At 42.1% G+C, this 11095-nt stretch overlaps 2 protein-coding genes across 7 annotated transcripts; one reads left to right on the top strand and one right to left on the bottom strand.

Annotated features, from left to right (window-relative positions):
* Positions 1-79: 79 nt before the first annotated feature.
* On the bottom strand, positions 80-6229 carry LOC133398059 (prostaglandin reductase 1-like). 3 transcript variants are annotated; one of them, XM_061669655.1, is made up of 9 exons: positions 6093-6229; positions 5086-5214; positions 4955-5000; positions 4467-4526; positions 4128-4295; positions 3275-3548; positions 3105-3210; positions 628-746; positions 80-547 (listed from the first exon to the last, which is right to left on the bottom strand). In XM_061669655.1, exons 2-9 carry the CDS (start codon positions 5189-5191, stop codon positions 437-439), a joined length of 990 nt encoding a protein of 329 aa, XP_061525639.1. In that variant the 5' UTR covers positions 5192-5214; positions 6093-6229; the 3' UTR covers positions 80-436. The 3 variants fall into 3 exon arrangements, with proteins under 3 accessions (XP_061525639.1, XP_061525638.1, XP_061525640.1); XM_061669654.1 differs by having other exon boundaries at positions 628-749; XM_061669656.1 differs by lacking the exons at positions 80-547; positions 628-746 and adding an exon at positions 2230-2394.
* haus3 (HAUS augmin-like complex, subunit 3) lies at positions 3751-11025 on the top strand. Of its 4 annotated transcripts, none has more exons than XM_061669649.1 (7): positions 3751-4349; positions 7175-8146; positions 8234-8443; positions 8955-9187; positions 9538-9823; positions 10618-10695; positions 10782-11025. In XM_061669649.1, the coding sequence occupies exons 2-7, from the start codon at positions 7223-7225 to the stop codon at positions 10962-10964; spliced, it is 1914 nt and encodes a 637-aa protein (XP_061525633.1). In that variant the 5' UTR covers positions 3751-4349; positions 7175-7222; the 3' UTR covers positions 10965-11025. The 4 variants fall into 4 exon arrangements, with proteins under 4 accessions (XP_061525633.1, XP_061525635.1, XP_061525632.1 ...); XM_061669651.1 differs by having other exon boundaries at positions 3751-4345; XM_061669648.1 differs by lacking the exon at positions 3751-4349 and adding an exon at positions 6323-6390.
* The last annotated feature ends 70 nt before the right edge of the window (positions 11026-11095 follow it).

Raw genomic sequence — 11095 nt, forward strand, 5'->3', positions numbered from 1 at the left:
TAAAATGTGACTACAAAAATGTCTGGAAAAGATTTATCTTGATCTTTTTCTTAGCACAAAAACCTGGCATTTGAACAAATTTTGGATGTAGAGAGTTTTTATTTCCACTGTCAGTGTGCCAAGCTTGTGCAATCATTTTCAAAGAGACTTGAGGCTGTAATTGCTGCAAGTTACAGATGCATCAACAAAGTATTGAGCAAAGGCTGTGAATACTCACATACACGTGATTTATTCGTTTTTTTAAAAATGTTTTTATAAATTCACAAAAAAAGGTCCGAAAATACTTTTTGTGTTGTCAGTATGGGGTGTTGTGTGTTTTAGATTAGATTGGGAAAAATAACTTGTATTTTGGACCAACAGAAAATGGGAAAATGGTGCAACTACTTTCTGGATGCACTTTAGTCAATCGCTGGTACTAATAATACTGGCTTTCACATCAGACCGCCACAATAGCCTTGCCGGTATTTTCCCCTCGCAGCATTCCCATGAAAGCCGCCGGCATGTTTTCAAAGCCCTTGGTGACATGTTCGCGGCACTGAAGTTTACCCTATGAGACGTAAACAAAAAACGGTGATTATTTACAGAGGAGACCAGAAAATCTTAACGATGTGTTTTTCATTGACAAACCTCTTTCAACCAGCCCATGAGCCTCCTGAGCGACTCGGGGTGCTTTCGCTCCCATCTGCTTTGCATAAAGCCCTCCATCTTGAGCTGCTTGACGATGATGGTCATTTGAGGATACGGGCCTGCTGGAACAACAAATATGAGCTTGAAATGGCTCCTTCCAGCAGGGGTGGGCAAAGTATGACCCGCGGGCCACGCACAGCCTGCTTCATTCTTTGAGCATTAGCAAGAGTGCTGTCATTTTTGTGAATTATTTAGATTTTTCCACCCCTCGATAGAGCTGAAACCAGATATTTACATATACTACATAAAATGAAACTTTTTTTTCCTCTCACTATCTGACATTAAATCAGACGAAACGTTTGTTTTAGTTCAATTAGAATTACCAAAATTATTTCTATTTGCTAAATGCCAGAATAATGAGAATCATTTATTTATTTATTTTTTACATTTTTTCATTACTTTCTTCAAAGTCAAAACTTTACATATAGTATATTTCATTAGTATTAAGTGCCATTGCCTTTAAAAAGTATGACTTGGGTAAATGTTTTGGATATCCTTCCACAAGCTTCTCACAATAATTTTGCTCCATTTCTTCTGAATTTCTTCTTAGAACTGGTGTAACTGAGCCAATTAACTGTCAATTGAACTTTTCTTTCAGTCATTTTGTCTGGTAATATTTCTTTTATTCATTTAGCCATTTCCCCCTCGAATTATAGTATTACTTTATTTGTCATTTGTATTGTTATACAACCCCAATTCCAATGACGTTGGGACGTTGTGTTAAACATAAATAAAAAGAGAATACAATGATTTGCAAATCAGGTTCAACCTATATTTAATTGAATACACTACAAAGATATTTAATGTTAAAACTGATAAACTTGATTGGTTTTAGCAAATAATCATTAACTTAGAATTTTATGGCTTCAACACGTTCCAAAAAAGCTGGGACAGGGACATGTTTACCCCTTTGTTACATCACCTTTTCTTTTAACAACATTCAATAAATGTTTGGGAACTGAGGACACTAATTGTTGAAGCTTTGCAGGTGGAATTCTTTCCCATTCTTGGCTGATGTACAGCTTCAGCTGTTCAACTGTCCGGGGTCTCCGTTGTCGTATTTTACGCTTCATAATGCGCCACACATTTTCAACGGGAGACAGGTCTGGACTCCAGGCAGGCCAGTCTAGCACCTGCACTCTTTTACTACGAAGCCACGCTGTTGTAACACGTGCAGAATGTCGTTTGCCGTTGTCTTGCTGAAATAAGCAGGGGTGTCCGTGAAAAAGACATTGCTTGGATGGCAGCATATGTTTCTCCAAACCCTATATGTACCTTTCAGCATTAATGGTGCTTTCACAGATGTGTAAGTTACCCATGCCGTTGGCACGAACACAGCCCCATACCATCACAGATGCTGGCTTTTGAACTTTGCATCCATAACAGTCCGGATGTTTCGTTTCCTCTTTGGCCCGGAGGACACGACGTCCACAATTTCCAAAAACAATTTGAAATGTGGACTCGTCGGACCACAGAAGACTTTTCCACTTTGCGTCAGTCCATCTTAGATGACCTCGGGCCCAGAGAAGCCGGCGGCGTTTCTGGGTGTTGTTGATAAATGGCTTTTGCTTTCCATAGTAGAGTTTCAAGTTGCACTTACGGATGTAGCGCCGAACTGTATTTACTGACATTGGTTTTCTGAAGTGATCCGGAGCCCATGCGGTGATATCCTTTACACATTGATGTCGGTTTTTGATGCAGTGCCACCTGAGGAATCGAAGGTTAAGGGCATTCAATGTTGGTTTTCGGCTTTGCCGCTTACATCCAGTGATTTCTCCAGATTCTCTGAACCTTTTGATGATATTATGGACCATAGATGATGAAATTCCTTGCAATTGCATGTTGAGGAACATTGTCCTTAAACTGTTCGACTATTTTCTCACACACTTGTTCACAAAGAGGTGAACCTCGCCCCCTCTTTGCTTGTGAATGACTGAGCAATTCAGGGAAGCTCCTTTTATACCCAATCAGGGAACCCATCTGTTCCCAATTAGCCTGTTCACCTGTGAGATGTTCCAAACAGGTGTTTGATGAGCATTCCTCAACATTCTCAGTCTTTTTTGCCACCTGTCCCAGCTTTTTTGGAACGTGTTGCAGCCATAAAATTCTTAGTTAATGATTATTTGCTAAAAACAATCAAGTTTATCAGTTTGAACATGAAATATGTTGTGTTTGTAGTGTATTCTATTAAAGATAGGTTGAACATGATTTGCAAATCATTGTATCTGTTTTTATTTATGTTTAACACAACGGCCAAACTTCTTTGGAATTAGGGTTGTACATACACAATGTATTAGAAGCAGAATGTCGCCCTCTACTGAAATAAACTGCAAAGGAGTAACATGTAGCCACATGAAACATCCAGTTGTTCACCTAATTAAATCACTTGAGTAAAAACATAAGCAGAGGGTACATACCTGTCTGAGACTCGGTGTCATTGTATGTGGATATACTTCCACACACGGCTATTCTTCCAAAATCTTTCATCTGTGATAGGGCAAAACTCGAGAAAGGGCCTCCCACCTGAATAATAATAATATAAATAAGTACAGAAAGCGGTTGGAAAAAGATCATGGTATTGTCTCACGTTTTCAAAAAAGCAGTCGTATCCGTCTGGAGCGGCCTTCTTCAGAGCCTCCTCTAGGGAGGCCACCGTTTTGTAATTGAAGGCCTCGTCGAAGCCCAGCTCTTTGAGGAAGGCTACCTTCGCGTCGGACCCCGCCGAGCCGACCACTCTGCAGCCCTTCATTTTGGCGATCTGGCCCACCGCTGAGCCCACAGCCCCCGCTGCCGCGTTCACCAGTAGGGTCTCGCCCGATTTCAGCCCCAGAACTTCCTCAATTCCGTACAGGGCCGTCAGCCTGGTTACATGGAGGACGTGCAATAGGTAAGAACATCATCATTTATAGTACTGCACTGTTGTCTTGCTGGCATGTTTGGATTAGATTCCTAATCTTTGGAATTGAATATCTTGGAAACAGTGATTCTCAAACATTTTTTAAATCCAGTACAATACATTTGTTAAGTACAGTTCAGTTGTATTTAACTTTTAAGTACAATACATCTCCTTTACATTTAGTCTTTTAGAACTTTTTCTTTGGAAGTATTTATTTAGGTAAAATTTTTATTACAATACATTTGAATTGAAAATTATTTTAGTCCAGTTTTTTATTTTCCTATCTTTAAGCGCAGTATTATGTTCAAATTGCATACTGTTACAGTATCTTACAAAAATTGTAAATGTACTTTTTAGGAATAAAACCTCTGCCTTGTTTTTGATTAATACTTAGCCTACTAAGCTACGGTATTTTCTTGTTTGTCATGATGGTCCTTGGAAAGCTGAGTATTTTTTAGGAAGGAAAACATTTGAGAACCATTGATTTACAGTATATACAGAGTTGTAGTATGAACGTAGAGTAGTAACTTCACATCTCTCTTACCCAGGCATGCCGACTGTGCCCAAAGCCAGGGAGAGCGAGATGTCCTGAGGCCAGTCGGGCATGACGGGAAGGAGGTCGGACCCGTCCGACACGGTGTGAGTCCTCCATCCGCCGCGGCCAACGACGTGGTCTCCCACGGGAAACATCGCATTTTTGCTCTGGATCACCCTGCAAAACAACAAGCCCAGTAGAACTTTGAAGCACTCTGGAAAAATCCAGTGAGTGAGTAATCCAAAACATTCCAATTCCGTCCTAGTGAGTCATCCCGTTTTTTTCTCTGTATCTGCTGTAAACCAAATGTGCAAGATGTGCGCTCCTCTGACGTTTTCTTTTTCTTACTTGGCCACTTGAGTTCCGATCATCACATCTCCTTCTTTCATGCGAAAGTGGCTGAACGGCCTGAGGAAACAAGAAGCGATGTTAATACGTTTGGCGATGTATACTCTTAACTCAACCGTGTCTCTCTAATGTGCAGAGAGAGTCATGCCACAGCGTGGAACCGGCAACAGAAAAAGCTCTATGCCCTCTGAGCTTCCGCCGTGACCTTGGCACCTCCAGAAGTAGCTGGTTAGCCGATCTGAGGCACGGGGGCATGAGCGTAGAGATGAAATAGTTCAGAGAGATAAGGCGGGGTGAGACCATTTAGAGATTTAAAAACTAATAAAATAATCTTAAAATGATCTCTAAAATGCACATGCAACCGGGGAGGGAGGCCATAATTGGAGTGATATGCTCCCTCTTACGTGCTCCAGTTAAAAGAGGTGCGCAGCAGCATTTTGAAGCAGCAGGACTAGCTGACTTGTTTGTTTTCCCTTCTTTTCACCCACCTCATGTAAGGGTCAACACTCAGAAACAATGTTTCCAAAAGCACCTCTGAAATGAAGCAAATGGAGAGCATCAAAGTCAATGAGTCGCAGAGACCAAGGTTTAATATTTTAACGTAGAAAAAAGGTCATACGTCCATCTTCAGGCTCGGGCAGCTCCTCCACTTGAAGTTGGAAGTCACTTTCTTTGGGGAAGCCGTCAAAATATTTGGTCAGGATCCACATCTGAGCTTGAACCATGGTTGTCGGATAACAGGAAGGGCCTGCATAAGTAACATAAGCATTAAGTAACATATTCCAATGTAATGCCAAATGTATGATAATAACTTGAGAGGGATTCCACAGGTTAAACCAGGAGTGGAACAATTCTTTAATTCAGTCCTGTAATATTTGTTGCATTAATTTAGCATTTTTTTAAACTTAAAATTAGGTCTTTAATATGTATACATTTAATTTGTTAATTGATTTAGTGTAAATAATACAATATTAGTCAAATAAATAATTTTATTGTACAAATTTCTCAGTGATAATTAAATAAAGTGAGCATGAAATTTGTAAACTATTCCAACTACGATACAAAAACATTAGCAGAATTAACATTTGTAGATGGTTTTTATTTAATTAAATAACTGTTTGAGTGTAATTAATTAAGTACAATAAAATTAGCATGAAATACTTTATCAAAATAAACTTAACATAAAATACAAAAATATAATAAAATACACGTTTACCTGTTTCACTGTAATAAATAATTATATTAAAATTAAACATCAGAATTGTTTATTATTTAATTATGACAGGAATTTTACATACACATTTAAACTTTTTTATATTTATTTATTTTTAAATTCTCTACGAATGACCTGGCCCATCTGTCGGTTTTAAAAATCCACTGTGGCCTCTGGCCCATGAGAACGAAAACTTGCCCATCCCTGAGTTAAACACGTGATAATTACTCTTCTATGTGCAATATAAGAGCAAATATTGGATAATCTGGAATGTACGGTTGTCGAATTAGTATCAGTATGATTAAGAAAAACAACCATGTGAGATCTTTAGCGGGTTTGTTAAAAGCAATCGAAAATGCTATTTAGTGAGGTTTCTAATAAAATTACGTCAAAAAGTCAGAAAGGAACATTACCTTTTCGCTGCGCTTTTTTCCTCCGGTGTTTTCGTTTTTCCTTAACAGTTACTGTCGACTGTTGTTGTGGACTTGAGGAGTTGTGATTGCGGCGACTTCGATTTGAGGCATTATGGAAGGGAGAGAAACATGGGCGGAAAACAAAGATGTTTAGGTCGCACGCCATTGGTTGAAAGCAAATGTTCGTCATCTCCTCGACACCGTCCATTTTGTATGACGTAATCGATCTTGAAATTGAGCGCGGGCTACAAGTGGCTAACGCTACTTGCTAAACAGTCGAGATTTCGTGACCGAAATTGTGAGTAGAGAAGTCGTTGCTTTCTTCCGTTTGACTTGAAGATGTTTGTTACAAAAAAAACAAAACAGCGTGGCTTCGACATCAACGTCAGGAGTAATGTTAGTTATTTCAGTCATTTTAGTACATAATGTTTGCTTTTAACTTAAATTTTCATATATGAAACCCACCTCTTTTGTCACTCTGTTGTTTAGTCGAGACCCACTTTTACACACTATGGAAAACGTAATTGTTCAAAAATAGCCTTTGAAAAGATGTATCAAATTCTTAAACATAACCGTACGCGTTTTCATATATTGAACAACAAAGTAAGATGCTTATAGCTTCAGATGGATCAGAAATAATTACATTTGGTTGTTTTGAATGTGCTTTATAAATAAATTGGATTGGAATAAAAACAGGTGCCACGGTGAGTGACTGGTTAGCACATCTGCCTCACAGTTCTGAGGACCGGGGCTCAAATCCCAGCCCCGCTTGTGTGGAGTTTGCATGTTATCCCCATGCCTGCGTGGGTTTTCTACGGATACTCCGGTTTCCTCCCACATCCCAAAAACATGCGTGGGAGGCTGATTGAAGACTCTAAATTGCCCGTAGGTGAGTACGAATGGGTTGTTGATATGTGCCCTGCAATTGGCTGGCGACCAGTTCAGGGTGTACCCTGCCTCTCGCCTGAAGATAGCTGGGATAGGCTCCAGCACGCCTGTGACCCTAGTGAGGATATGCGGTACAGAAAATGGATGGATGGAATGAAAACAGTTTACCAGATTTTTGGCATATTTATTCTTAGGAACCTCTGGTCCAGCTGTGCAGCAGCAGCAGCAACAACCTAAGCACCATGTTAAACGGTGGGCAGTTTGTGGAAGCCATGGCTCGCCTGGGATATCCCGACGCATCCTCACTGGAGGCCTCGGAGTTTGACTGGTTGTTCAACAGTGACCCGGAAAACCTTCATTTCTTACGTTTTGTCTGTCGGAGCCTCAACCGGAGCCATGTTTTGACCACAGAGGAGGTGCAGGCTTTTCAGGAGCTCCAGAAGTCCGACAGGCCCATCCTGGATGAAGCGGCCTTGGGCAAGGTCCTTAAAACCGTTGGACCATCCGAAGAGGACAGCGCAGCCGAGGACGGTGTTACCATAGAAGATTTGGAAGCAGAGCTTCAGGCACTGTGTAGGGAGAAAGAGCTTAAGCGACAGCGTTGCAAGAGGCTGCAGGCTGCGGCCGCTTCTCGCGCAGATGTCGACCTTCGACTCACCGCCGAACTAGAGAGTGCTGCGTCCCAGTTATCGGAGGCCAACGCTTTTCTCAGAGCCGAGAACGCCAATACTAACGCTGTGCTACAAAGCCTTGCAGACGCTGTAGGCGAGCTGGCATCGCACCTCTCCGTTCCAGCGGAAGGCACGCACACATCCGCCAGCAAAATGCTCGCGTCTCTTCTTTCTCAGCTTCCTCTGAATCCTTATCTGCGTCAAGAGGAGCTCAACACCAAAACGCTCTCAGCTTTCACTCGGAAGCACTTCTTCACAGATCTTGTTGAGAACTCTTGCTCAGAGCACTTCCAGGTGTTGGACCTCAGCTCTTTTGATGGCAAAGAGGAAGAAGAGGATAAGGAAAAGCTTGATGTGCAGCAAAGGAGGACCCAATTGGCCAGACTTCAGCGTGCGTACATTGTGGCCCAGCACCAGCTGATGCAAGCCGTCAGAGAAGAGAAAAGTGTCACGGCCGGTCTGGACTGGCTGTCTGAGAAGTCCTCGAGTGTCAAGGTAAACACAGAACAGCACAACAAGAATGTTTTGGACTATTTGATGCTTCGGCATCATCTCTTTTGTTGACCCTTTTAATCCTACCAGAGCATTGCCATCTCGGCCTCGCTTCACGTGCGTGAGGCGGCGTCCAAGAAAGAATTGAAAGACGTGGAGGCTGAGATCGAAGCTCTGCTCCACGGACCGGTGCCCCTCGCCCTTCAGGAGTCTGCACGGCTGCTCAATGTGCCGGTGGTGAAGGGAGACCTGGCCCTGCAACTGGCCAGGCAAGACTACCTCACAGCCAAACAGAATGAGGTTTGTTAGCGACATGACCTCCTCTGTTTGGAATATTTATCTTAAAAAATACTAAACATTTGTATAGAGTGAATCTGTACTAAAACTTAACTTACTCAGCTCACATCAACATAGTTTCCTAACTTGAAGGTGCTTCAAGATGTGGGGTTAGCTGTATACCCCAAACTATAAGCCCCCAAAAATCTTAAATGATTTATTTTATTAATATTATTGTAAAATTTGTTTAAAGTACATATATCGCAATCTTTAGTAGGCCACTTACTGTACCTTACAGTGATCAGTTTTTAACTTCTAACATTGACACTGGTATTCTACCCCTTTCTTTGCATTATCTTGAGAAGTTTGCTACCTTACTTTGTCCAATTTCAAGCCCACAAGAAGCCTCACCTTCCTTATCCGTTGTTCATCACGCTGCTTTTCATTGTCAAGCCGACCAGCTATTAGCTATTACGGACTGACAATATGAAAAAGAAACTGAAACAATAACATCTTTATCAAATTTTCCTACCAGGTACGTGACACTCTACTCTACCAGAAGGCCTCCTTTGATGTCCTCCACTTGGCCCAGCAGATTGAGTTAAGGAAGTGGAGAGTGTGCCTAAATCATCTCACCAATGTGAACAGCAGGCTTGTCAAGGAAAGTGAAGTCACGTCCCTCAGATTTGAGGCTCTGGCACATCCCGAGCTGGCATTAAACATGAGGCCCAATCCGATCATCAGCACTAACGATGCCACATTCAGCAGGTAACATGATTAACGTACTAAACGCCCTCCATTCGCGGGGGATACCCCAAATATCTCAGTCTCTCAGTCAAGATGTATCACAGAACAATACCTTTCTTGACACCAATTAGTACTTCCCTATTAGCAGGGCTTTGGCATCATCTTGTGGCATCCTAGGCCGTTATAGAAAGAGCACAAAAATACACAAATGGGTAGGTTTTTCAGTGGTAGCGGAGGATTTTTTACCCAGCAATGGATCCAGTCGTTTGCTTGTACAATACGTTTACACCAGTGCTTCTGTAATTTACCATCTTCACCATTAGGTGGCGCAGAAACAGGTTTCTCATTTGTCCAACCGGTTTTCCTCCCAGACTCCTGCAGATCCTTGACCATGATTCATCCCACGGGAGGGCAGAACCTTTTCAAACTTACGAGGCACTGGACCAGGCTGCTCATGGCCTGGCAAACAACCTCCAGGCATCCCGTAAAGCGCTGGCGGCGGCCAGCCGGGAGCAGTATTACACGGTGGCTCAACTTCAAGGCCACTGCGAGGCTCTTCAAGGGGCCATGTCCACAGAGTTCCAGCAGCTGGTCTTAGGGCCACAGGTATGTCCGACAGCCATTGCTGACCAGGAGCTGCTCTGCCCCAATGCACAGGTGGGTTGGTTATCTTTTATGTTACGCACATCATCCCCATCAACCACAATACATTTCAGACGAAATCCCGAATGTAAGTGTGTTGACTTTTAAATGACTGTTGGTGTGGGACGTTGGTGGCACAATGTTTTTTCTCTTTTGAGCCACTATCACTGCTACGGATGTCCAGTCGAGACATAAGTGTAAAGAGGGGTACACACATACTGATTTTTATAACATGAAAGACTCCACACAGTGTATGCTGAGAAAAACCCAGGGTGCTCTTATAGTGTGTGGTGTACTAACTTGTGAGAGGCAACATGGTGCAACAGGGCATCCGAACTGCTGTTGACCACACACACGTAAGAATTTGTGATTGTAAATGTTGAACAGGTTCAGCATTTAAGATTTGATGTACACAACTCTTTTCCTAGCAGATTGGAGACAAAAAATCACTCTGAACACACCCTAAACCACAGAACAACTGTATAAAGACATTCGACAATCAGGTTTCGCTGACTTTACTCAGAAGAAAGGAAAAATGCTCACGTTAGGCCTGTTTATCGGTATGTGTATACCCTGCTTAACATCTGGCCGAGCAGATCAGGGAGCAAAAATCACTCAACACACCTCACATCACAGGATAAGCTCTAAGGATAATCTTCCAGAGACATCTGACAATCAGGCCTTTTCTGACTTTACTCGAAAGGAAAGCAAAATTAGGCCTGATTGTTGGTATGTCACTACAGTTTTATAGGTTGAAAGTTGATTTATATACTCTGATTACGTATTTGAATTCCCATCTCTGGCCACAGGAGTTGACGGAAAATCTGGCTGGAGCAGAGTCGCTACTGCAGCGTTTACAAAAGGCCATGCAAGAAATCATAGGCAGGGTAAACACGAAGCACTCCCAGCTGGAGCGCAATTCCCTCCTCAGGCGGGAGAGGGACCTCTATATCTACTTCCACTTGGACATCAGTCTCTTGCAGAAAGTCGTGGAGGACCTGGAGCGCAGGATGAACCTGACGAGAGCACAGCCATAGTGTCGTCTGCTGGAATGAACACATGGCCTCCATTACGGCTGATCTCAACTGTCTGCTTACTTGTTGAAAGAAGTTCTGTTAAAATGATAATTAACCTTATACAAGTGTGTTTGTTTTAGGATTTGACATGTCTTCTGATAAATAAAGCACCTGTTCTGTGTTTCTCACTGATGGATTAGTAATAAAGCACTTTTTGTTCTATAGTCTAAATGTCTTTTTTGTTCTGTATGTTTCTTGCTATGAGTGACAG

This window comes from Phycodurus eques, chromosome 23 (genome assembly GCF_024500275.1).
Source record: "Phycodurus eques isolate BA_2022a chromosome 23, UOR_Pequ_1.1, whole genome shotgun sequence".
Classification (NCBI taxonomy): domain Eukaryota; kingdom Metazoa; phylum Chordata; class Actinopteri; order Syngnathiformes; family Syngnathidae; genus Phycodurus; species Phycodurus eques.

What these genes read in the sequence shown, in the direction of transcription:
- haus3 (XM_061669649.1), top strand. Translation starts at nt 7,223, where the DNA reads ATGTTAAACGGTGGGCAGTTTGTGGAAGCCATGGCTCGCCTGGGATAT. An exon ending in TCACAGCCAAACAGAATGAG is followed by an intron (nt 8,444 to 8,954) that starts GTTTGTTAGCGA and finishes TTTTCCTACCAG; the next exon opens with GTACGTGACACTCTACTCTA. An exon ending in AACGATGCCACATTCAGCAG is followed by an intron (nt 9,188 to 9,537) that starts GTAACATGATTA and finishes TTTTCCTCCCAG; the next exon opens with ACTCCTGCAGATCCTTGACC.
- LOC133398059 (XM_061669654.1), bottom strand. Translation starts at nt 5,191, where the DNA reads ATGGTTCAAGCTCAGATGTGGATCCTGACCAAATATTTTGACGGCTTC. An exon ending in AGTGTTGACCCTTACATGAG is followed by an intron (nt 4,527 to 4,954) that starts GTGGGTGAAAAG and finishes TTGTTTCCTCAG; the next exon opens with GCCGTTCAGCCACTTTCGCA. An exon ending in TCATGGGCTGGTTGAAAGAG is followed by an intron (nt 548 to 627) that starts GTTTGTCAATGA and finishes TACGTCTCATAG; the next exon opens with GGTAAACTTCAGTGCCGCGA.